The following is a 27,525-nucleotide window of genomic DNA, read 5'->3' as shown; positions in this document are numbered from 1 at the left end:
CCAGAGGTGCTTGTTGTTTCCTCTGGAGGCAGGGCACTCTTGCAGCATGCGGTGATGAGGAGAGAGCCAGGTTCAGATTCACCTGGATGACCGCATGGATAATGGCTGCCCTTCTTCCTCGCCCAGGCCTTTTTAAAACCTCCCTGACCTCAGCAGCCGGTCCAACCGAAGCTGCCAATACTGGCTACAAACCGGCCAATCTGCAAAGCATCCCTGGCTACCTGGGCCCGCGCGCAGGGCCGGGTCTTCCCCCGCCTGCCCAGGTGACCAGAGCATCGCCTCCCAGGCGCCAGGCTTTTGTCTGCAGACAAGGAGCGAGATCCCCGCTGTGAGAGATTCAACAGCAGCCTCTCAGGCTGGCTGAGACAGATCTCTGGAGAGGGGCACCGACGGGGGCATTTCTGCCACAGGCTGCACTTACCTATCCTTATGGTAGGTTCCTACCATGGTCCTATGAGATCATGGTTCTACAAGGTCCTGAAATGCTTCTGGGACAAACAAAAATGACACAACAAGGCCTCAGCCACTCTGACAAACCACTGTGCAATCCAGGAGGTGGTAAAGGCAGCAGAAATCATGTCATCTGTGGACCTTCTAGCCGAGAGCAGCTGCCAGGCCGCATAGGAATGAATCTTCCACAAGGACCGGCACAAGGAACATATAGACTTGAACTGGCAGGTAGCCCACTGGGCACTCCTAGCATGGGCGTGGAAAAATAGTGAGGGGCAAAGAGACCCATCCAACTGCCCCAGGCAAACCTGTTGGTGGGAGGGTGGAAACAAGTGACCACCTCCTTTGGGACTGCCCATATGCCAGAGGTGTGCATTAGAGAATGTGTACTCCTCCTGGTGGTGGCAGGTTTCATAACCTTGACCAGAGAGCAGTTCTGTATGGACTCTTGACTAAGCAGCAAGGGACCCTGACAGACTGCTTCAACCAATTCATCTCCTGCTTCAGGAATGTCTTGTAGAAGATCAGGAACCTGCTCATTAATAGACACACAAACCTCTCAGTGGAGGGTTGCATCAAAGTAGAACTGAATGAGATGCATTGGTACTACAGGAAGACAGACGGCAGAAGACAACAGATGGGAAAGAGATGGTGGACATCATATGGAAGAGAGGGGACTGATGATGAAGACAATGACATGAAAGGAATGGGCAAATAGACAGGGGAGTTGGATTGGGGGGAAAGGAAGGGAAAGGGCACTGAGGTGATTTTTTGTGTAATTGTTACATTTAAAGGTAATGGTGACAGGCAAATGTACATGAACATGCAGGAACATGGGTGTATGATGCAGTTTTCTAATGGGAATAAGAAGGGTGTGTTTTGGATTGTCAAGTGCACCACACCAATCACAAGACAGGTTGGTAGAGGTATAGCAATATATATACCTCATAATTGTATGTCTGTGTATACACACGTACATATACACAATTATGAGGTGTATATATATATATACACACACACATATATATGCAGAGACACATATTATAAGTTATATATATCTATCTATATATAGATATAGATATATATATATATATACACACCTCATAACTGTGTGTCTGTACATACACACTCATGTATGAGTGTGTATATATATATATATATACACACATATATATATGTATACACACACACACACACACACACACACACACATATATATCTTATTATACCTCTACCAACCTGTCTTGTGAATGCTGTGGTGCATTTGACAATATATATAAATATTTTTGGGAAACCAAAAAAAAAGTGGGGTAGGCTCCCATCCGCATCTTGGCCTTTGGGCAAAGATCAAGCATTTTTGGCACCAAGAGGAGGGCACTGGTACTGGCTCTGGCCCTCCCGGTACTGGTCTGGTATCGCAATACCTCTAGGCCCAATGCCAGTTCCCTCCTGGGGGAGAAACTGCCTGTTTTTTGTTTTTTTAGGGCCACACACACACACACACACACACACACACACACACACACAAGTTCCCATCAGCATGTTTGCCCAATGTGGGCCATGTGTTCTATAGTCATGCTCAGTATTGGCTGCATTTAATAAACTTCTTAGTTGGTTTCCATTGCTGAACATATGCTACTTTTAGCAGCAGTTTAATGATAGACAATGTATTTAGTGAGGTTTCCTTACATGCGATTATAAGATGAGGCCAATGTGGGGTGTGAGAGGGGAGGCAGGAGCACCCCCCAGTGTGGTCCGGACCCAACACTTACCACAGGAACAGAGACAGGTGGCAGCTGGGAAGAGACCTGAACACCGATGCTGACACAGACACAGGCTCAGCAGTTTTGCAGCTGTCTGAGCCTGTGTATCAGTGAGAGCTGGGGGCATGGCTCCTGAGCAGCGCGGGATGCTCAAAAGGCAGCCGGGGATCCAGCTGAGGGGGCGCCGAGGAGCAAGGAGCAGAACGCCAGCTGGGAGATGCTGGCTGCGGAGCTGGTAGGTTCCAACTCCAGTTGCCACAAGAAGGAACCGGGCACCTGCTGGAGGACCCAGATGGGTGAGGCAGAGGGCAGCCTCAAGGGCCGATTGGGGCAAGGGAGCCCCACTGAGTGGCAGCAAGCTCAAGGGACACTGCCAGGAACCAGAGGGGCTCTGACCAGGAGCTCAGATGCCGTGGCTGGGGATGGCTCTTCAAGCCCGCGAGCGTCCCCAGACAGCCCTGCAGTGGGCAGAGCATGGGGAATCACGAGTCCCGAGGAGGAGGAAGTACACAATGCCAGCTGGAGGGACCAGGACAACTGGACCACAGATCAACCAGGCCCCAGGGAGGTGATGCCAGAAGAGTTGGCAGAGGCTGGACACAGGGTGATTGCCTGTACCCACGTCTACTAAGATAAAGGGGACGAACAAGTCTCCCCGAAGGGACTGAGGGCCCAGAGAGAGGGAATCTCAGGAGCCCACCGGTAGAAGCCGGTCATTTTCAGTTGAGTTTCTTCAGTTACAGTTTGGCCCTGGACGGGGCAGGTTTAGTTTCTCGGGAGATGGGAAGCCAACCCGAAGATGAGGGACAGACCCCTGAATATTGACGGCCAGGAAAATCCGACTCTTTTAAGGTGGGCAGTGTGGAAAGACCTGCAGGGAGCAGCATCTACGCAGGCTGAGGACATGGTAAGGGTGGGGTAAAGGGGAGGTTTGGAGCCCCACGAAGACACCCACAGGGTCAAGACCCCTCCGGGCCCCTGACAGGGAACTGCCTCCCCAATAATAACACCAAAAATGGGGCAGGCGAGAAAAATGACAAAGCCCAGTTAATTTATTAGTTATCAAAAACATAATTAGTCAGTGACAAAGTATATAGTTATAATCCTTGGTCTGTTGAAGTTCTGGAGTCTTTACACAGAGCAAGATCAACATGCCTAACTAATGCCTCCCTATCTATAGTACGCTCAACCAATTAATCAGCAAGATTATTAATAAATCATCAGACCGGTTTCTTATCTAATATTGAATAAAGGATTCCAAAAATTCAACAAGCATCAGGACAAAAGCATCTTGTATTAGCTAAGGCATCATACAAAGTTCATTCTAGTTCATTCTTGCTGGGCATAAAAGGGATCATCCATATAGTCCTTTCTTTCTGGTCTACTTTTACTCACAATACCAAATGTTTAGCTTTGGCACCAAGTAAGCATAAATATGCTGGGAGTTTTGCAACCAGAGTTCTATTTTTACAATTTAGCTTAAATACTGGAACATCCTTATCCTTACTGATATATGAAGATTAATACTAATCTGTGAATGCATGGGGCATGAGCTAATAATCATCAAGAACACATAGCACAATAGATCAACCACTGTCAATAGAGAGGAACACTTGGGACCTGTCTATATAACAGTTCCTTGTGTGACATAAAACTGCTTTAAACATTAATCTGAATTTCTGGTAAATATGTTGTATTTTTATGCTATCAGAGAACTGATTTTTTAAAATATATCCTTCTGGCAAGGCAGTGAAGAAGAAACTGTAGGAAAACATTTGGCCTGAGACCATACACATATATATAGACTAGTAAACAACGTAGTACTGAGAATGGAGTTAAAAAAAACAGTTCTAGGATAAATAATAAAGATTTAATTAATAAAGATAAATGTAAGGTACTCCACCTGGGAAGGAGGAACCCCCAGCACACCTATAGGTTAGGGAGTGTCCTTCTCAGCAGCTCGGAGGCAGACAGGGATCTTGGAGTCAGAATTGACTCCAAGATGAACATGAGCCGGCAGTGTAACGAGGCCATCAACAAGGCCAATCGCACCTTGTCGTGCTTTAGCAGGTGCATGACTAATACAACAAAATAGGTGATGCACCCCTTCTATGCGGCACTGGTCAGGCTGCAGTTGGAGTACTGTGTCCAGTTTTGGGCGCTGCACTTCAAGAGGGATGCGGGGAATCTTGAGAGGGTCCAGAGGAGGGCCACTTTCATGACTAGTGGCCTTTGTGATAGACCCTACGGGGGGAGGTTGAGAGAGTTGAATCTCTTCAGCCTTCACAAGAAACGGCTGAGGGGAGATCTTGTGGCTGCCTATAAATTTATTAGGGGAGGTCAACGGGGATTAGGGGAAGTGCTGTTTACTAAGGCACCCCAGGGAGTGACTAGGAATAACGGATGTAAACTAGTTGAGAGTGGATTTAGGTTAGATATTAGGAAGAATTTTTTTACAGTAAGGGTGGCCAGGATCTGGAATGGGCTTCCAAGAGAGGTGGTGCTATCACCTAGCTTGGAGGTCTTCAAGAGGAGGCTAGATAGTCACCTGGCTGGGGTCATCTGACCTTGGTCCTCTTTCCTGCCAGGGGCAGGGGGTTGGACACGATGATCCATTGTGGTCCCTTCTGACTCTACAATCTATGAATCTATGAAATGAATCTGAAACTTGACCTTCTACAAAACACAGACACTTCCATGGGCAAATCCAATATCGTGGTGAGGAGGGGTGCAGCCACACCTCTTTTGTCTGTGGTGCATGTGTAGTGAGCTCTCTGAGGTCACCAGCATGTCACCGGGGCTCCCATGGGCACTTTGCAGGTGCCGTGAGCTCTTTGAGTTCACCAGTTTATTGCCATAGGCTTTGGCCGGAGCCCCTGCTTTCCCATGGCTCTGGAGCAATAGCTTTCACAGAGCCCAGGAGCTGTGTGCCGCCACCACTCATCCCCTCTTTTTCCCTGCTAATGAACTGGGTGAGGGAGGCAAGAAGAGAGGAACTACAGACTCCAGAGCTGTCTGAAAACAGAAACTCCAGGTACACTGCTGCTCACAGCACAGAGAGCTCACAGGACGTACAGAGCTCTGGTAGAAGCTGTGCTGGATCACAGTAAGAGGCTGCATCCACAGCTGAAGATGGTCACCACAATCCTAGATCCACCCATGGACTCATGCTTGCCATTGATATTTCCTAGTAGCTAGCTCCAGGCACTCTGAATGGCCTTTTGGAAGAACCTAACTCTCTCCATATCCTGTATATGGAACAGAGATGCTCAATTCTGTCTAATTCTGCTTTCCTGGGGCCTGGCACCTAGTTTTTAGTCACTGTAAAACCTAAGTGGCAACACCTAAATGACCAATCTGGCCTTTGAGAAATAAGCTGTTTATGTACTTTCAAAAACTGCATTATGGTGCCAATCTATATGCTTAGGTGCTTAAATGCCTTTGAAAATCTGGCCTTGAATCTTTCTGTACCTGTTCCTTATCTGTAAACTACAGATACAGTGATTCCTGACTTGACAAACGTGATGTGACAAGAGGTACATTGAAGACTGTTCAAATACTATTAAAATAGGCATGAGAGATGGAATTTATAGAAGTCAGGTGGAATACATCTCTTCCTAAGAACAATTTCTAAACTATTCTAGTACTGGTAGGAATAGTAGCAGGCGTGATTGGGATGTCAAGAAAACACATTTCTTTATCTCTGATTTAGGTGAATGAGCAATGAATCAATCAATTCTCTTTCACTTTGAAAATATTACTCCTCTGTGCTTTTAAACAGTGGATTCTTGAAAGCATAGATTCAAACTGTGGTTTCGACTTGCAGCTATAAAAACCTGAGCTGATGGTATCTTACATGTCACCACAAAGACCCAGACTCAAACTGGTGCATGAGTGACAGCAACATTCAATACATGCCTGTATTGTGTGCCTGAAGCATGGAATGACCAGGATGTCCTGGGAAAACCCGAGTTTCCTAGAGGAATAAGAAGTTGTAACCACATGATAAAAGCTTTTGAACAGAAACAATTCTGCCCTAGCACAGAAAATGCAACCTCTCTTGCACCAAGAAGTTCATAGAAATTATAGAAAATTAGGGTTGGAAGGGGGGTGGGGCAAGTTTTTCCCCTGTGGCAGCTGCTTGTTCGGACACAGTAGCCCTGAGGCCATTACCTCCAGGCTTTTACCTTTCTTGTCTACAGCAGCAGTCAGCAACCTTTTTTGGGCTATGGGCTAGAGTGACCCAGTATGGGTCAGAGATGGGCAGGCAGGCACTAGGAACCAGCCACCACTGCTGCTTTTCCTGAGCACCTGCAGACAGTACTTTTCCCCTGTAATGGCAGGAGAAAACAACTGCTGCTGAAGCCCTTGCTACAAAATGCTACTATAGCCACGTATCCATGATCCAGATCTGGCCTACAGGCCATAGGTTGCTGACCCTTTGTCAGCAAAGGAATGGGCAACTCAGCCTCAGCTAGGGCTAACCTTCATCTGGGGTGCACTGTCAGAGCTCCACTAACTCCAAGTAAACTACTGTAGTTTACAAAACTGAGGGGATCTGGCCTGTGGTCTTCCAAATGAAGAGTATGCTTTTTGCAGTAGAACACAATCATACTTTTCTACAAAAGCCTGACAACTGAATATAGTGCACTTCAGTCTGGACAGGAATGAGCCTCTAAAATCTGGAGACAAGTGTGTTTCAGTTGTAACAAACTCAGAAAAATGCACTGTGCTGTGCAGAAAGCATGTTATTTAGATGACATTAAGATAAGAATCATAATAGATCAGAAAGCTGCATGCATGAATAAAGGCCAGACAGTATGAAGTATATGCAAGCAAAAAAACAATTCTCACCTCTTAATGCCTGTGAACAGATCTGCAAACAACACTAGTCAGTGACAATACTAGTCCAATCATTTACATTTACTTTTCATGACTGGCTATTACATTAGCCCCAATGCTTAGTGAAAGGTCTTCTGCTCTTTGTGAATTATCACGGTGCAATTCCAATCCAAACCACCTTCTTGCACCAGCAATTGCATATGAGAGGGGTCAATGAATGCCAGCCATTCCTATCCTTTAATTTTTCAAGTTTTTGATCTGTAAAGATGTGGCTTCAGTCATTATTCTGTTGTGTCCATCTGGGTCAACATCCCTCTTTTTTTCCCCAGAGGTCACCTGGCGTATTTAAGGAGTCTGTTCTCTAGCATTCTCAAAAAGCATCCAAATAAAGTTCTGAGTTGTCTGCACACATGTGGATAGCCATGCATGTTTCATGATCTCATAATTTTTTATTCTATCTAATTACTTTAGTCTGGACTTCCTGCACTGGCATCTACAGAATGCAACTAGCAGGCCATTAAGTGATTTCTTAGATGCCTTCTCAGAAAGTCCAGCAGCCTTCAGTAGCCCATATTCATGGACAGTGGGAGAGGTTAATAGAAGTGGAATGGAAGATTCTGGCAGAATGCTATATCTATAATTAGTCTAGATTTTAACTTGTATATTGTCACTGCCCTGTTCTTAGCTTAGTGGTTTCTTTGCCATGTCACTATGTCCTAAAACCAATGGACAATTCTGGATGTGAAAGGTACCAGTCAATTCAGTTCATGAATGGACAGACATATACAAAAACAAATATAACTACTCCATTCCTTTCCCATGTACCACTGAGTACAGTAATGATGGACAATTTCATTCATACATATGACATTAGATTTATAACATGGGTCCAGAACGAACCTTCTAGATCACTGAGTACAGCCACTTGTTATCACAGGCACCATATCATATAAATCCTTACATACATTGATCAGACCCCATCTTGTGTGGCTTTTTTGCATGCACTTGGGATTTTTGGCCTGACCATTCCTATTGGAAGGCTGTTCCTGAATTTTGATACTCAACTAGCTGCTAACTTTCTTCTGATTTCCAGCTTTGTTCATGGCCAGTTTGTTCATGGCCAGTTTATACAGATTTGTTCTGATGACAACATAATCTTTTATCTTAAATAATTTTCCTTGCAGACCTTCACTGATGTACTTCTACAAAACAATCATGTCCCCTTTCAGTCTTTGTTTTGCTAGATCATACAAACTAAGTTCCTCTAGTTTCCTCTCAAAAACAAGTCCCCCATTTCCCTAATAAACTCTAGTTCCTAGTGCCTGTCTTATTTGCACCTGGGCTCATCTGTAGTCAGCACCCCTCTCTGTCATGTCTGCATCCACTATGCATCATCTTCCCTCTGAGATCTGCCATTGCTGAACAATCATCAGTAATTTGATGAAAACAGATCTTCCTAACCATTTGAAACCTCTGCAACAACAACACAGCCATAAGTAAGAACAACTTATCCACAAGTTCTTGAATCATGGCTTGGCATCTACTAGTATGGACAGAAGAAGCTGCAATCCATAAATACTTCATTAAAAATACTGGCAGGAAATCAAGCATTTCTTGCTGGGGGCTCAGAAAGGACACAAAGTTTTCCTATAATACACTGTAAACCAATACCTAGAATGACACAAGGCTGGATAGTACTGGAGTGATGTTGTAGCAGCAATGATCCAGGAAAAATGTGTGAAGCAATTTTTTTAACCTTTTATTAGGCTAACTACATTGTTGGGAGGGAAATAGGTTTTGAATCTAAGTACCCTAACTCAGATCTCAAAAAATTCTTGTATCTTAAAAGGTAGTGAGGCATCAAGAACTGTTCCCCTAGAATTTCTAGCACTGGATGAATGGGCAATCGGTTTGAATGTTGCTATTCAGGTATGTGGCTCTACTTTGGAGATGCTCAAAGACTGGTCTGGCAAGTGCGGGTGTCTCCCCCCCACCATACACTTTGCAGTGTAGATATTATTAGTACTTCAGAGGGGGGCACCTCAGAATTCAGCCTTATCTTTGACTGAGTGGCAGAATGACTTCCTTTCCACAACTGGATCCTTGGTTTCAACAACCCCTATACACTACTCCAGCCCTTTTACTCATGAAAGGTGACTATGGTGAACATGTAAACCTTGCTGATGAAGTCAACACCACAAATCAAATAAGAAACATGCCTATTAATATTTCTCAGGTGTCTAGTATTTTTAAAATAAAGTATGTTTTATGAAAGCAAGAAAAGCATGTTACCTTTTCATGTTACCATTATTGTGAGGCTGCCGGATAATATCTACCATTTTACCTAGGTAAATTTCAATTGGTTGCATTTTATCCCTTTGGCAATACTGGTGTTCTAGAAAAAAGGGTCACAGATTGATAACAGACTATCCCAGCTGAAAACAGGACAATTGTGGCACAGAGCAAAAATACAGAGAACCTCAAAGGAAAGGATGATGCATCTCCTCCAGTTCTTTAATTGCTTTGCCATAGCTTCCTCAGTCAAAGAAAGGACTTTAACTTAACATTTTTCAGCTTTCAGTGATATAAGTTATAATTTGATTGCTTTGTAAAATCTATCTATTTTGGTTCAGCAATTTTTTGGCAAATAAAATTCACATGACTTTCCAACCTCTCTTCTAGATTCTCCTTGAATTTGGGGTTTTTAAAAGCCCAGAAAGTCAACATAAATTTGGGGAAGGCCAGTGACTTAGGTAGTTAAATCCAGCAAAAAGTCAGCAAGTTTCTTCAGTTTTACTATGACATTAAGAAGGTGGTGTAATTTTTAGTAATGAAGGTCTATTAATGGATCATGAGTTCAGTCAAAAGTCTTTACAATATTCATCTATTTGCTGTTTTTAGAATTTGGGGATAGCAAAAGATTTGGTCAAAAATGGTTCAAATTCAGAAACCAAGAGATAAATAATTTTATAATGATAATATTGTGAGATTATACATTTAATAAACATAGTAAATATATAGTTATAGTAAATGTAACCTATAATATGTTACACAATATAGCAATGATTTTTCATAATATAGCTGTAAATGTTGTAAATACAAAGGAAAGTGTGGATCTTATTATACTACTCTTGCAACATATTGTAAATATATTATACCCAAATACTATACTTCATTAAATTAGATTAAAGGTGAGAGACTGCATATTCCCCAGTACAGACTTCTAAATGCAATAAAATAAGTACAAGACTCATTTAGCTCTCTACCCACACTCCACTCATCAGTTTCCCATCTCAGCCTCAGCTATTTCCTATCACTCTAAGTCCAAACCTTCCCCCTTGTTTTGATGGACACTAAAATGGACACCCCTGGATTGTTGCCAATGTGTTTTAACTATAATATAATAAGTATTATAATACTTGAATACTATCCTACTTGGAATTGAAGAAAACATACATTTATGATTATATATGTATGTAATGCTACAACTTTATAATCCATTGAATAATTAACTGTTATACTAATTTAGGATTTTGAATAATAAATTATATTTTATGTTATGGGAACACATGGTACTTTTCTTTTTTTAAATCTGCACGATCTTCCTTTCAGTGCTGCTCTCTTTCCAGAGAACATTTTGTTCTGGGTATCTTCTACAGCTGGACAAACTATACATAAGGAAAAATTTACTTAGGCATTTCAGCTCTTTTTTCTGTTGACGAACAATCCCCAAAAGGATCTTGCTTAATCAGAACTTGTTACTGACAACTGTTTGAATCATTTGTGCAAACAAAACTATATATATTATCATGCAGTTGAACACTACTATGTTCTAAACATTTGTGTGTCATGAAAGTTGCATATGAATGTTTCCATTGCCTAAATGAATGGCAAAAGAGTAGAAACATACCAAGTCAGATTCCACAGTTATGAAAAAAACAAGCTGGCAAATATGTTTTCCCACATTTTGGCCGGCTGTAGTGCTTTTTACCAGATAACTACATCAACAAAATGATCCACAGCCTAGTATCCCTTGAAACATATCTCTGAAAATGTCTCTAACACTATGTCTTCACTAACAAAGGCACTAATTTAAAGAATTTTCCTCTAATAATCAAAATTTAAATCTTTAAAAGCAATATTTTATTGCACTTATTAAAATTATTTATACTTCTGCTGCTGCAAAATGTCATTTTTTTAACTGAAAGCAACTCTGCTCAGAAAACTCATTTCTTTTGCAAGGCCAAAATTGCAGGACTTTGACCTCCATTTTACACTTCACTGATATTAGAAAGAAAAATCAATGTGATCAATTTACAGGCTCCTGGATGAATATTTATTGAGTTTAAAGGAACTATTTTGAAAAAGAGGGAGCACATAAAACTGATGCAAACATACTGCTTTGCTTGGTTTATTCAAAAAAGTGTAGAAACAACTCTCTAAGAGCCAGATTCTTTCTCCTGGAAAGAAATCCTGCCTCCATTGTAGTCAATGGCAAAACTCCAATTGGCTTCTAATGGAGCCACGATTTCAGTCACAGTGAATAGCTGTATGTTGTATAAGAATCTGTGAATTTTCGAGCAATTGTAATGGCCATCATATTTTTTCATATTCATATCTATTTTAGTTCTCTGCTTTCCTTTATTATTCTGTCACTCAGGCACTTTTTATTTTGGAGAACAGATGAGATAATTTCTACAGAGCCTGCTGCCCTCAATATCTGACAAGTAGAAGAACAGTTAGCTTATTCTTGTGGGATTAAACACATCACCTTTCCAATATGGTTTGAAATGTTTAATAGGTGATGGAGGATCTGAAGGTATAATACCGAAAAATATATTGAAAATGGAGTTTCCACCAAAACTCTTGGGCATTTTTAGGAAAACAAAAGCAATGAATTCATTAGCTCACCCTATTTTCTACAGAACCAGTAAGACTTCTAGACTTGCATATTGCTTTTGTTTCATGTAAAATCTATAAACACACAGAAAAGGTAGTTAAATTGGAAATTAAAATTTATGCCTATCGACTTTGTGCCCTTTTCAGAGAAAGAAAGGGCAATTCCAAAACCTCAGATGTTGGCAATGTAAGAAATATTGAGTATTAAGCCCCCTACCAGGCCTCTCACAGGGTATCAGTGATACAACAACAAGTAAAATGCAAAACCAGTAGATAAAGTTGACTGTTATTTTTTTTGCTTACCGCCATCAAAACTACGCCCCATGGGGATCTCTCTGTCCTGCCAATATCTCTACATTGAACACAGTTCCAAACAATAACTCCAACTCCTGGACACCCATGGACCATCACAGTGCTTGGTGAAGCATCATGGACTCAGGGAAGAAATCCAGCCAGTTGGCAGAGGTCACATCAAACAAAAAATAAACATGAGGGAAAAAAAGTGCTACTGGGATCTTCCTTTGGGCTGGAGTCAAAGGAGAAAGACTTAAAGTTGTGATGTAACATAGGAACTTTCTCTTTAACCCTTAATTCACTGTTTTTCTAAAGTTGGTTGCTTTGCCTTTTTGCTATAAACACTATTGCACTTATAAAGGGGAACCTTATTTCCACCGAGCAATTAGCCAGCTACCCAATTGTTGGGAAGGCCATCCCTCGTTCTCTTTCTCCCTTTCCTACTTGAATCCTGAACCAACTATGATCTTAAGCAGAGACTGCCGTGATCTCACTATTATTATTATTACTTGCACATTCTTCTGTGAAGCCAGATATAAAGTCTAATAAAGTATTAGTTTAAATAATGTTCTTGAACTCAGTACTGCCCAGTCCAGTGATACAAATTTTATGTAGACCGTGCTCCTAGATTTTTTTTTTCAGTATGTGAAAGCATTAATGAAAATTTAAATTTTAAAGGCATGCAGTATTGGGGGAAGAGGGATATATTTTAGGGCCCAGTTGATTAAATTACTTGAAATTTGCATCACAGCTTTGGCTCTGATACTCCCTAAACACCTGCTTTAGACTACTTTATGGACAGGCAGTTTGCAGTCTTGAAAATTCATTTTTAACCAGACATGCTGATGCAATCATTACGACTCACTTTTTCACACCATAATCTACATTGGATGCATTCTGTCTTTTGAGGACTCCTTTAAGGTTGTGCATGATTTGCTTAAAGGCTCTTACATATGTGTTAGAATAGGTGAAGGATCACTCTCAGGCAGTGACTGCAAATTAAGCAAGAGGTCTTTTTTGTAATCTTTCTGCAGAAACTCTAACTGAAGTATCTCTAATACTTCGTGCAACCTGGCAGATTATTTTTTTTCCCATTAGTCTCTGTTTTTAGTGGAAGGGCAATGTATCTTTTGCATAAAAAAAAATTCTAAAGAAATGACCCTGATGTAGTTTGCAAGTTCAATAAAAATGCCAGTGATCTTCTACCATTTTCAGGCATACATGAGTTTATAGGCTTTTGAGAATAGATAATGACAAAGCATATTCATTCAACTATAGCAGATGGACAATAGCATGAAACAGACTAGTGTCACCCAAGGTCACTTCTGCCTTTTAAGGTATCAATACTTTTGAGGGATCGATAGAAAAATAATTACAGAACTAAATTCACACAGATCAGCTATAGTGAGATTCTGCTATTTTCACACCTGCATACTTAGTCCACACTGGTAAAAGATTATTATAAACTGAGCCTAATGTATTAGTTAATACTTACAGCCACTGCTTCCAGGATTTGTTTAACAGCATCTGCAGCATCTCGCTCACTGTAATATCCTTTTTCTACAATCCTACAAAGAAACCAGGAGAAGCTGCTCAGACTCAGTGAATTAAGGTATACATGCAATGTAGATAGATGTTTCATAAAAAATTAACCAAAAAGTAAATCAATTTTGAAAATATCTGGGCAACTGTGATGCTCCCTGTAGAATAAAACATCCAGTTTCAAATTATTAAAGCTGGATTTCCCTGCTCTACATTATCTGTGATTCCTAGTTAAGATAAAAATATCTGTTTAAAATACCAGTTTGGTGCTGAAGAAATGGAATGATAGTGACTAGAGAAAAGACTGACTAATTATAAAAAGCTCAAATGTAATATATTTGCATGTTAAAGAATAATAAAATTAAGGCAATTAGGGCTACTCAAATCAGCTAGGCAATATTTTGAACCCACTTTCCCGTGTTTCAGTCATTCATTTCAAGATGGTATGGCACAGTTTTTCATTGTTCCATTAACAGCTCACCCTCGCTGCCAAGAAGAATGTGCACTGGGACCTTCTGGAAGAATATAAATTAAACATATAAAACAGGCTGTGTTTACATGAGACATTTAATGTTCAGCAGATTAATTAGTTGCGCAATAAACATAGTGTGTGCCCCTAGTAGCCTGAAGTAAATGAATTAACTCTGCAGCAGGATAGTATTTGTAAATACAAGTACTATCCTGCTGCAGAGCTTTTTACTTTGCAGCAGTGCACCTGTAGATACTGCCCTGGCTGTCCGGGGCATGAAGGCCCCAGCCAGCTAGCCCTGCTCTGAAGCACCCTTGTGCCCCAGCCCATCCCTCTGCACCACATTGAGCCAGGTGGAGCAGCCCTGCATTGGCAGGCTGATCCCCCTGGCCCACTGCCAGCCGGGGTCTGCTCTGACCTAGCTCAATGTGCAATGGTCCCAGGCACACATTCAAACAGAATGCCTGGGAGCAATAAGCTTCAGAATTTATTCATGAGCATTAACTGCACGTGTAAAAGAACCCACATAAACACAGTTGACAAAAACATTAAATGCCAGTTTACAAGTATATCATCTGTTTGTTTAATAAATGTACTTCAAATTAAAATTTCAATCAAAAGTACAGAGTTCATATAAAACACATATTAATATAAAGAATACAATCATATATAAACAGTATGCCAAAGAAAAAAATAGGATTATGACACTTAACCCTTATTATAGAAACATAGAAAACTAGGGTTGGAAGGGACCTCAGGAGGTCATCTAGTCCAACCCCCTGCTCAAAGCAGGACCATCCCCAATGATCATTGGCAGCAAGGGCACACTGCTGGCTCATATTCAGCATATTATCTACTGTAACACTCAGGTTTTTTTCTGCAGAACTGCTACCTAGCAAGTCAGCCCCCAGCCTGTACTGGTGCATGGGATTGTTGTGTCCTAAGTGCAGGACTTTGCACTTGTCCTTGTTGAACCACATGAGATTTCTTTTGGCTCAATCCTCCAATTTGTCTAGGTCACACTGAATCCTAGTCCTACCCTCCAGCTTATCTACTACTCCCCCAAGTTTGGGTGTCATCTGCAAACTTGCTGAGGGTGCACTCTATGCCATCTTCCAGGTCATTGATGAAGACATTGAACAAAACTGGCCCCAGGAGCAACCCCTGGGGCACTCCACTTGATACCAGCTGCCAACTAGACATTGAGCCATTGATTACTACTCTCTAAGCCCGATGCTCCAGGCAGTTTTCTATCCACCTTACAGTCCATTCATTCAGCCCGTACTTACTTAGCTTGCTTGGGACAATGTTGTGGGAGACAGTATCAAAAGACTTCCTAAAATCAAGGTACAACACATCCACTGGTCTTCCTGCATCCACAGAGCCAGTCATTTCATCATAGAGGCAATCAGGTTGGTTAGGCATGACTTGCCCCTGGTGAATCCATGCAGATTATTCCTAATTACCTTCTTTTCCTCCTCCAAGTGCTTAGAAATGGTTCCTTGAGGATCTTCTCCATGATTTTTCCAGGCACTGAAGTGAGGCTGATTGGTCTGTAGTTCCCTGGATCCTCTTTTTTCCCTTTCTTAAATATGGGCACTATGTTTGCCCTTTTCCAATCATTTGGGACCTCTCCTGATAGTCATGAGTTTTCAAAGATGATGGTCAATAGCTCTACAGTCACATCAGCCAACTCCCTAAGCACCCTCGGGTGCAACCCATCTGGCCCCATGGATTTGTATATGTCCAGCTTTTCTAAGTAGTCCCTAACCTGTTCTTTCACCATCGAGGGCTGCTCACCTCCTCCCCAAACTGTGCTGATGCAGTAGTCTGGGAGCTGACCTTGCCTGTGAAGACTGAGGCAAAAAAGGCATTGAGAACTTCAGCCTTTTCTGTGTCCTCTGGCAGAAAGTTTCCTTCTCCATTCAGTAACAGACCCACACTTTCCCTGATCCTCCTCTTCCCACTGACATCCTTGTAGAAACCCTTCCTGTTATCCTTCACATTCCTTGCTAGCTGCAACTCCAACTGTGTTTTGGCCTTCCTGATTCATCCATGCATGCCCTAGCAATGCTCTTATGTTCTTCCCTAATTATTTGTCCAAGTTTCCACTTCTTATAACCTTCCTTCTTGTGATTAAGTTTACTGAAGCATTCCCTGCTAAGCCAAGCTGGTCTTCTGCTGTACTTGCTAGTCTTCCTATACCTTAGGATGGTTTATTCCTGCACTCTCAGCAAGGCTTCTTTAAAGTACAGCCAGCTCTCCTGGACTCCTCTCCCCATCAGACTGGCCTCCTAGAGGATCCTGCCCATGGGTTTCCTGAGTGAGCTGAAGTCTGCTTTTCTGAAGTCTGGGGTCCTTACTCTGCTGCTCTCTGTCCTTCCTTTCCTCAGGATCCTGAACACAATCATCTTGTGGTCACTGATGCCCAAGTTGCCATCCACTACTACTTTTTCCACCAATTCATCCCTGTTTGTGAGCAGCAGGTCAAGAAGAACATGGCCACTAGTTGGCCACTCCAGCATTTGCACTAGGAAGTTGTCCCCAGTAATCTCCAACAACTTCCTGGATTACCTGTGCCCTGCTGTATTGCCCTCCCAGCAGATATTAGGGTGACTGAAGTCCCCCATGAGAACCCAGGCCTGTGATCGGGAAACATCCACTAGCTGTTTGAAGAAAGCCTCATCTACCACTACCTCTTGGTCTGGTGGTCTATAGCAGACCAACACCATGACATCACCCTTGTTGCTCTCCCCTCTGACCCTAACCCAAAGACTCTCAATAGGCCTATCTTCAGCTTCATACTGGAGATCTGAGCGATCATGTGGCTCTTTTACCTAAAGTGCAACTCCTCCTCCTTGTCTCCTCTGCCTGTCCTTCCTGAACAGCTTGAACCCATACATGAGAGTGCTCCAGTCATGCGAGCTATTAGGGCTGTGAGAAGCTTCAGTTGCTGATTCAGTTCGTTGGAGATTCGGCCTGATTCGGTGGCCAAATCTCAAAATCTGAATCAAATCACGAGACTTTAATGTCTCCGAATCTAATCAGAACCCTCCACATCGATTCAGGGAGATTCGGAAAGATTTGATGATTTGGACATAGACACAGCTTTAAATGTTTTTTCTACATATCTCAGGGTACCAGGTGGCTCATGAATGCTGAGATGCTGGGTCAGATGGAGTGCCCCACACGAGTGCAGGGGGGACCACTTCTGGTCCACTTCCAGGTCTGCTGGGGAGCATGCTGGGGGGTCCCCCTGTGCCCTCCTGGCTCAGCAACTGGTGCCTCCTGGATCTGGGGGGGCATGCAGGGTGGCCCCGTGGCTGATCGTGTGCTTAGCGGCGAACCTGGAAGTGGATTGGTACTAAATTGTGGGGTGAAGTGCACACTCCAGAGGGTAGGGAATGATTGCAGGCAGACCTGGACAGGTTAGAAAAGTGGGCAGTATACAATAGTACACAATAGGATGCAGTACAACAAGGAAAAGTGCAGAGTGCTACACCTAGGATGCAAAAATATGCAGCACACCTACTGGCTGGGAAGGGACCTCAGCAGCACAGAAGCAGAAAGGGATCTTAGAGTCATAGTGGATTCCAAGATGAACATGAGTCATCAATGTGATGAAATCATCAGCAAAGCTAACTGCACTTTATCATACATCAGCAGATGCATGACAAATAGAACCAAGGAGGTAATACTTCCCCTCTATGCGGCACTGGTCAGACTGCAGTTGGAGTACTGCATTCCGTTCGGGTGCCATACTTCAAGAAGGATGTTAATAGACTCGAGAGGGTCCGGAGGAAGGCCACTCATGTGGTTAGGGGCTTATAGGACAAGCCCTATGAGGAGAGACTGAGGGACCTGGACCTCTTCAGCCTCTGCAAGAGAAGGCTGACAGGTGATCTTGTGGCCACCTACAAATTCATTAGGGGGATGTAGCAAAGGATCAGAGATGCTCTGTTCACCAGGCTGCCTCTTGGGGTAACAAGAAACAATGGTCACAAACTGACAGACAGCAGATTTAGGGTAGATATCAGGAAAAGCTTCATGGTAAGGGTGGCCAAAATTTGGAACAGGCTTCCAAGGGAGGTGGTCCTCTCCCCTACCTTGGAGGTCTTTAAGAGAAGGCTAGATAGGCATCTGGTTGTGGTCATCTGACCCCAGAACCCTTTCCTGCTTAGGCAAGGGTCGGACTTGATAATCTGTTGAGGTCCCTTTCGACCCTAGTATCTATGAATCTATGACTGTGTAGTTTTGCTAAGAGGTTAGACATTGGATTTGTATAGGATAGTTTGATACGAATAATCCTACGGTGGGCAGGGGGATGGACTAGATGACCTCTAGAGGTTCCTTCCATCCCTACTTCTTTATGATTCTATGAAAAAGCCCAGTATTATGAACTCTTCCCAATTAATCACGTCAGTATGACTGGACCTTCCACATTAATGAACAGGTGAGTGAACACTGGCTCTGTTTTGAATACTGTTGGTCTTTAGTTGCAGTTCATTAGTTTTACTATGTACATGACAAGACACAGAGTAACATGTAGGAAGGCAAAGTTGAACCAGTTTGACTTTTTCCCTTAATTCAATAAGGCTAGCATGTTTTTTAATTTATCATTATATGTTTCTACCTAATAATCAATTTTCATTCTACTCATTGTTCTTCAAATAGAGGCAACTTCATGCTCAGAAGTGATATTCACTCATATATGAAACAGCAGATGAGGCACAATAGAATAATGGCACTTGCTTCTTTTGCTAGAAAGAAAGACTCCCAAAGGAAATTTTACAATGAAATTTTAAAAAGTGCTCCCTTAGTTTACTAGAATGCAGCACTGAATTACTTGAAGGTGCAGTTTCCAAAACAATTGTTAAAAGTTATAGCTCTAAATAAATATGATTTACTTTCTCTGTTAGTGCTCTGCCTCCATGGTAATTGTGGGACATATTCTATATGCATTATTGTAATTTTCATGCATTTGTCTCTGATAAACCATACATATTTTTCTAGTCATTATATCTGGCCCACTGCAAGAGCTGTTTGTTTCTGAAGATCAGTTCTGTAGAAGCAGAAAAAATGAATTATTTATGAGAGCTGCAAGTGACTGTCTGAAATTTTTATCAATATTAACAGAAGGTACGAGTGCATATATACTATCATAGGCACAGTGCAGAAAAACAAAAATAAGAAATATCAAAGTTAAGGTTTGTGTTTGGGTGATGTGGCTGGGACTCTTCAGAGAAAAAAGCAAGAAGCATAGATGTTTGTGGATGATAACTTTTATTGGACCAACTGTGTAATAGGGAGGAGTATCAACAAGCTTTTGGGTACAAAGTACCCTTCCTCGCATCTGAGAAAATGGCAATCACATTGAGCTTAACAGCAAAACAGAACAAAGGCCTGTGTAAAACTTTGTACGTATATGGAGTGAAAAAAAAAAATGTTCTCCTATATATGTTCAAGGGTCCCTGTCCTTTATCTTTTTTTCTGTGATCATTCATTCATGTTATTCATAACTAGGGTTACATATACAGTGCAAACTCTCCATGCATTCCCATACCCCAGTATTATCTGCACTTTATACTTGAGTCTAGGAGCAAATGTGATCCACACTTGTAAGCTTACCTAGAGGATATGCTGGGGATCACCTTTCTACTTACCCAATATGCAGTATGGATTAGGGAATCTATGAGTAACCAAGTACATGGCAAGATTCTCTCTCAGCATTCTCACAGTTCCTTGTACCTCTGTCTCCTGACTCTCCTACACAATACCTGCTGCCTACTCACTTTCCCGTCATCTTTTATTTTCCATCAGCTGCAGAGATGTTGATTTAAATAACAAATTGATGTTGGTGAATGGGTTGCTCCACAGTAACACTCCTAATTTACCCTTTTGGTATAAGAGCACTGCCCCATGTAACAACTTAGCTGGATTGTCCTGGTTTATGGGCCGCAGTCAACAATAATTTGTCTACTTCATTTGGCTATTCAATGGAAATTGGCCAAGGCAGCTGGCAAAATTTTCAAATGTGCTTTTATTATCAACTTTCTATTCTGCAGGAATGAAAAGTTCCAAGGAATGTAAATTGATGAAATCTTTGGTGCAAACATCCCTAGTCCTTGTCCTTTTGGTGTGTGGATTTGGTAGTCTATAGTTGTATATCACCCACTGCTTAGGTCAGCATTTTATCAATGAGCATTTCAGTCAGTAATTCTTCTCTGCTCCTGGAAGGTCATGCTTGTAAATTTTTCATGTAGCACTTGGATTCTAACTGAGCAATCAACTGACTTGTTAGGGCAAACCTTGCAGGTGCATCTATGCAACTTGCTATATCCTTCCATGTGTTGATATCCTATTCTGTCATCAGACTCCTAAAAATCCCCTGAACGTATTAATGGAATCTCACCCATTGGCTTGAAATGCCTCCTTTTTTTCAATTTGGGAACGTCCAATTTATGTCTTCAGTGGTTTGGTCAGCCTGAAAAGAAGATAGGACTCAGTGCTAACAGAGGTTGTGCTAGGATTCAAATCTCTCAAACCCATCTCTCACACAACTACTTGTTAAATATTGTTTTTAAAAACTTAAGTCAAGTGCTCTTACCATAATGTATCAACCTCTTCTTTTGCTGAGTTTGCATAGCTAACTTCTAATCACAGATTTCACAGAATTATATATAACGCCACACCTAGAAAGACAGAACCTGCACAGTGTGGCCTTGGAATCACAGAAATGCTGGAAGGGAGCTCAGGAGGTCATATTATCTGACCCTCTGCTCAAGGTAGGATCATCCCTGACCAAACCATCGCAGCCAAAGGTTTATCTAACCTGCTGTCACAGTATGCTCCCCAGAGAGGTGCTTGCTTGGGACTCCTGACAGCTGATCCACTTTATTGGTTGAAACACACATTGCCTGATGCAGGGCAATGGGCAATATGTTCTCCTTTCCTGGGGATTCCCCATAACCCTTGCTGGCCTGTGCCTTCTTGCTGGGACCCATGCCAGGTCCCATGACACCCTGTACCTCAGAGGCACAGGTCAGTGAAGATCCCAGTGCAGAGCAGCATGGAGATGCTGGACCAGGGGAAATCCTGGCATCCTGTGCCTCCACACCAAAACCCATGTTAACCCATGCCTTGACAGGAAGCACAGGTCATTGTGGGACCTGGCACAGGTCCTAGCATAGAGGCATGGGGCTGCATGGGTCCTGGCACAGAAGCACAGTGTGTTGAGGGTTCCCTGGGTCCATACCTCCATGCTAGGACCTGCATGGACTTTCCCTGCTTAAGAAAATGCCAGGGCTGGTCTCCATAAGTGGGGAACCCCAATCCCCACTTTCAGAGACAGGCCCTGAGATTCCCCAGGGTGCATCTCTGTAAGTGGGAAAAGCCAGGCAGATGTTTCTGGGTCTTGAGGGGCACAATCCTGCATAGGAATTACTGGGGTATGTATGACTGAGTCCCTCAAGCCCCTGGAACACCTGTCTGGGATGGCTGGAGAGTGCAGGCAGCTGCAGGCTGCCTGTACTCTCCCTCCACAGAGCAAATAGATGTCCATCTCAATAAAGCAACACTATCTTACATGATGCTACTGCTTTCCACGTTCAAATTTTTGGTCATTTCCATTTAGTTTTTGTACTCTTTACACCAGATTACAGGCTTCTGAAAAGCATTTAATTACCCAAATTCTCACAATAAAACCAAAAGTATGGACCGTTTAGTATCTCTAGTATAAGACTACTGAATTGGAAACTTGTGCTGGGTGAGTACATTGAGCTTTCCTCTCCCTCCCCTCACAGAATCTCAAGGTTATAGAAATTGATTTTACAGTTGCCTGTTGTAGACACAGATTAAGAACTAAATCACTTTTTGGTAGTAGGTGATAGTAGGTTATTTTGGGACAGTCACATCAAGAGAACCTCAGGATCTTCTATGATGTACAGTTTGTAACATGGGCGACTGGTGCCTCCCAAGTCTGGGGGTGGGCACCTGCAGGCACTGCCATTAGTGTCAGTGGTGGGGGCAGAGCTGGCAAGCTCCTGCAGGTGCTCCCAGCAGCAGCGGCAGTGGAGCTAGAGCAGGCGAACTCCTGCAGGCATCGCCATTGGCGGCGGTGGCAGGGCTGGAGCTGCTGAGCTCCCGCAGGTGCCAGCATCAGTGGTGGGGGCGGAGCTGACAAGCTCCCACAGGCACTGCCATCGGTGTTGGTGATAGGGCTGGAGCTGGCGAGCTCCTGCAGGCACCGCCATTGGTATCATAGGTGGGGCCAGAGCTGGCAAGCTCCCGCAGGCACCACGATCGGCATCACTGGTAGGGCTGGAGCTGGGAAGCTCCCACGGGCACTGCCATCAGCAGTGGCCCTGTCGCAGGGCGGGGCACATGCCCCCCTACATGTCACCTATGGTTTGTAGGTAGAAGGCTTGCAGAATTTAGCTTCATAAAATGTCATATTTCATATCATATCATCTCTTTTCCAGAAAAGAAATAAAAGAAATTCCACAAATACTACTTATGTATCTCACCAATCCTTCAAGTAAATGCTTGAGAATGAACAATGGGTCTATGTTTCAAAGGTGCAAACTTGGCTATGTAAGATAAATAGTTAAACTGAATTCCAGATTCAACAGACTTCCACAGAAAACACATGCTACCTAGCATTTAAATATAGCAACTAATAGCTCAGATGCCTAGTTTATATCAGTTCTTGAAAACATTCACAAACAAAAATCTTCTCATGCAGTCAAGATCTGACTTTATAAAGTCTGTACTACAGATCAAAATAAACCAACAAAATGCACAAGGAAGCAAAGAGAAAACCAATTTCTGTAGAGCTGATGTAATGTATTCCTTGTTTTCAACACTGTCTCAGAAGTGCCTGGAAGTAACTCTAAGATACTTACTTAAGAGTCTTCTAATTAGTCTACACTACCCAAAAGCCAGGTTTGGACATGAAAAGAATGGGCAAAGTTTGCTTCTTCCCAGGGATTCTGGATGTGGCAGAAAGGCAGTGTAGATATAGCCGCAGAATCTTCTGGACTGATGAGAACTTTTTGCTTCTGAACTAAGTATGTTTGATATGGAAATCAATGAGACACCAGAGATGTAGAATTCCACAATGAGGTTTTTACAGTCACTTTTTAGTGTTGAACTGAACTTGAAATTATTGATGCATCATTTTCCACACTAACTCCAGTTAATTAAAGATTCTATTCAGGAAATAACGATGGGCATATTAGGGCAACAAATTGAAATGAGCATAGCATTAAAAATTGACTTAACCACTGAAGTAAGAAATAACGGGCTTTTTGGCTCAGTTACAATTGAAAAACCAAAATCCCTAATGAACAGCAAGACAAAGGGACAGATCTTTCACTGTGCCAAATTCAAAGAGCTACTTCTACTGCTCCACTGTCTTGAACAGGGAGATGATTTCCTCAGACTGTGGGACCTCCAACTGGCATGAAGTCTCACCCATTGGCCAAAGGCAATGTTTTGGGGCAGACCCAAATGATTTTGATTAGATCACTTCCAAGATACACAGGAATTTTCCTCTCCTCTATCACAACAGTTATCAAGATTAATGCCAGAGAACTGGATCAGAGTTTAGTGTTACTGTGCGACAGAATAGTTTAATGGCAAGATGCAAATTGACGGCTATATCAAGACCTCCAAAAACATCAAGGTAGGAAAAAGGGCCCTCTTTTTTCTCAACCAAAAACTCAAGACTTTCAATAAGAGACAGCCTGCTCACTGAGATGTAGTGATTTTGGAAAGAAACACTTTATCCAGTTCCACTGCACTACAATACCAAGGGGAAGCGATATCTCTTCTACTTGTAGACACGGATGTCTATTAGCTGCAAAAAATGAGAAATCCCTGGTGGCTGATACCATTCAGCCATGAAAGATTTTGAGATTGTCTGTGCTGTAGAAGAATCCTTCCCTGGATGACAGCTCCTTATCAAAGGTTGATCTGTCATCCCAAGAAGGCAGGCATGCAGATCACAGAACATTTTTTTCATACACAAACACCAACTGACAAGAGGGGAGGGAGTTCTACATTTTGAGAAATGAAGACTTCATATGTTTTCTGACAGTGGAGCAGAGGGAAGGTCCCTTTCTAACCCTCGGCGTGGCTTCTCCATCTCCCCTTAAGAAATAATGAAGTGATCACCAGCCAAGAACAAACCTATTTCTCCTTTCTGGGTCTGACCAGTCAGTAGGGATTATTCCAGTCCTTGAGCTGTAGTTACTCCCCTGGCTTCCCTGTCTCCCACCAGGTAGAAGGAACTAAGCCAGAACTGGACTTGAACGCAGCATAAGCAATGGACAGCTCCTCCAGGCACCCTGAGATCACTGAGTTTCATTCTTGTTTTTTTTACTGCAGTGAGTAAGCATATGGTTTTAATCAAAACCTTTTTCCATAACTCTTGCTGGTTAAGGAAGTGAGAGATCTTATCTTTAACAGCTGACCTGGTTCCCCTCCCTCTCAATTGCTATTCTGTTCTTTACTTCCCTGTTTTAATCTTAACACCACTTTTTTCTACCTCTGATCCACTCTAAAATGTGAATTTATACCTAATGCTCATTTTATGGTTCCCTCATCTCAGACCAATTAGTGAAAATTAAATTTTATGCTAATCAGCCCAGATCTTGTTTTTCTTTAAAGAAATCTTTGTGTTCTGTCTCTAAACTATTATTTAACATTTACTGTTATAATGGCTATCCCTTCCCACTCTGCATATCAGTTGTAGGTAAAATGGAAGCATATCATTTACTTGCAAAAGGACTTATATAATACACACATATGAATGTAAAAATACCTGCTAAAAGTATGTAACATTTTTTCCTTGCAAATAGAGGTGAAATAATTTTAATCTCATTTTTTATTATTTAATTTGTTCGAAGTCCTCTTTCTCTCGTTCACTCTCCATCTAACTACATTTTTTCATTACAGATCATCTTCAAGAATCTTAATTGGTTCTACTTCCCATTCCATTCTCAATGTGCATTGATTAACCCTTGTCATCCATGAGTTGCTAATCTTAGGGAAATGAGACTGGAAGGAGCCAATTGCTTCAACTGTTTACCCAAAGACTCCCCAAATTATCCACTTCAAACCCTCACCAGCAACTATAAGAAACAATATGTGAAACACTGAAAACACCCTACAACATGGCACCAGTAAAAGCAGGGCAAATGAGGACATTCCCAAAGCCCTAAAGCTGTGACAACAGAGAAACAGTTGATGAAAATATGCTTACAGAATGATGACCACACCCCAACACTTAAAGTGGAAGACAAAAACATGCATAGTTCTTGCCAGTCTAGCCTAGAGGGAAAATTTCTTCTCCAACACAAATTTGTGGATCTGTTTGATCGTGAGAAAAAGAAGCAAAACCCTCCAGCCAGAAACCCAGAAGTTTTCTAAGTACCTGAAGAGCACAAAAACTCCCAGCCTTAGTTGTGACAAATGTCTAATGACCAGGGATCCAGGTTTTCCGTTTCCTGCGGAAAACTGAAGAAAAACATGGATTTTCCCCCTTAAAGGAGAAAAACCCAGATTTTCCCCTTCGAAGTGGGAAACCGTGGGTTTCCCCTTGCAGGCTGGCAGAGTTCCAGCCTTCAACAAGGTGCTTGGGGCTGTGCGGATGGGTGGGAGGGCAACTGGAAGCAGGGCTGGGCTCTCCTCTTCCTTTGGGCTGGGGCTGGGACTTGGGTGGTGCCTCCTAAGTTCCTTTTACTTTTTGGCATAAGGCTCAGAGCTTGGAGCTCGGGCTGGTGGCAGTGCAGGTCCCTGGGAGTGTAGATACTACGGCAGGGGTACAGGTGGAGATGGTTAGATTTAAGCTGACAGTCACCTCCTAGTTAAGGAGGTATGAACCAGGCTAGAGTCCAGTTCACCTGGAACAGATAAGCCCCAGGGCCACGGCAAGCCCAGAGCAGCAACAGCTCACTTTGTGCACCGAACCAACTGGCCAGGCTCTGCCCACACAGAAGCAGAGGACCTGTCAGCAGGGCAATGGCCTGTTTGTGCAGGACTGGGTGATACAAAGGGTGGGCAGCGAGGTGAAAGGTATGTGCTGCACCTGCTAGGGAGCATGTCCCACAGAAAGGAAAAGCCAGGGGACTGGCAAAGGGCTCAGCTGGAGCTGGTTGGTGGAGTGCCCCTGAGATACACGTGGAGATCCCCCCAACCCCACTTGCCCCTCTCTCCTGCCCTCCCCCTCCCCTGCCCCAAAGTCCCTTCCCCTCTCCTCCCCTCTTCCTCCAGTGTCCCCTCACCTACTCCACAGCTCTCTCCCCTCCTCTTCCCTCCCCCCTGGCCTGCTCCTGAACCATTTCCATCGCCATTTGTCCCCATGCCCATAGCCTGGCCGCCCCTCCCTGTGTTTGCTAGCCTGGCTGTGCACTGTGTGTAAATGCAGGATCCGAATGGCCTTGATGACAGTGCTGAGTGGCACCGTGTTATCCAGCAGCACCTTGCCAGCCAGCAGCTTCTCTAGGAAGGCCATGCTGTGCTGACCTGCCCCCTCCGCCTTGTCACACCATGCTGCTTGCAGTGCCCAGCCTGGCTCCACTGCTGTCAGCACAGAGCACGGTGTGGCCTCTGCTGGGTCATAGTATCGTAGTATCATAGTACTTAGGGTTGGAAGGGACCTAATCAGATCATCAGGTCTGACCCCCTGCCCCAAGCAGGAACCGGTGCCAGGATCATATCACCCCAGACAAATATTTGTCCAGCCTCCTCTTGAAGACCCCCAAGGTAGGAGAAAGCACCACCTCACTTGGGAGCCCATTCCAGAGCCGGCCAGCCATAACTGTAAAGTAATGTCTCCTGATGTCCAGCCTGAACCTTCTCTCTAACAATTTGTGGTTGTTATTTTTAGCAACCCCGGGTGGTGTCCAGAGGAACAGAGCTTCCTCTAATTCCCACTAGTCCCCCCTGGGCAGTTTGTAAATGGCCACCAGATCCCCTCTTAGCTTTCTCTTGTGGAGACTGACTAGGTTCAGGCCCTTTAGCCTCTCTTTGTAGGGCCTGCCCTGCTACAGGACCTCAGGGGAGTGGGAAGAGGATGATCAGGCAAGAGGTGCTACGTGCATACGCACATATACATATGCATGTGGCAGCCAGGCAGCCTTGGTCTTAACACCTGAGGCCTGGCTCAGTACTGTTCGGCCTAGGTGGGGTCCAAACCCATGGTGCAGGAGTTGGCAGCCAGCAGGGACAGGCCCTGACCCGCTCCCCACACCCCCTGCTGTC

At 43.2% G+C, this 27,525-nt stretch overlaps 1 protein-coding gene across 1 annotated transcript in view; it reads right to left on the bottom strand.

Annotated features, from left to right (window-relative positions):
- The window catches only part of CAMK4 (calcium/calmodulin dependent protein kinase IV), a 291,118-nt gene that overhangs the window by 130,486 nt on the left and 133,107 nt on the right, over nt 1–27,525 (bottom strand). Inside the window, exon 5 of the mRNA XM_025203531.1 lies at nt 13,744–13,816. Within this exon, the coding sequence (XP_025059316.1) occupies nt 13,744–13,816 (73 nt within the window). The remainder of the gene's footprint in view (nt 1–13,743; nt 13,817–27,525) is intronic.

This window comes from Alligator sinensis, unplaced genomic scaffold, assembly GCF_000455745.1.
Source record: "Alligator sinensis unplaced genomic scaffold, ASM45574v1 scaffold30_1, whole genome shotgun sequence".
In the NCBI taxonomy this organism is placed as follows: domain Eukaryota; kingdom Metazoa; phylum Chordata; order Crocodylia; family Alligatoridae; genus Alligator; species Alligator sinensis.
This window is presented reverse-complemented; position numbering and strand designations above follow the sequence as displayed.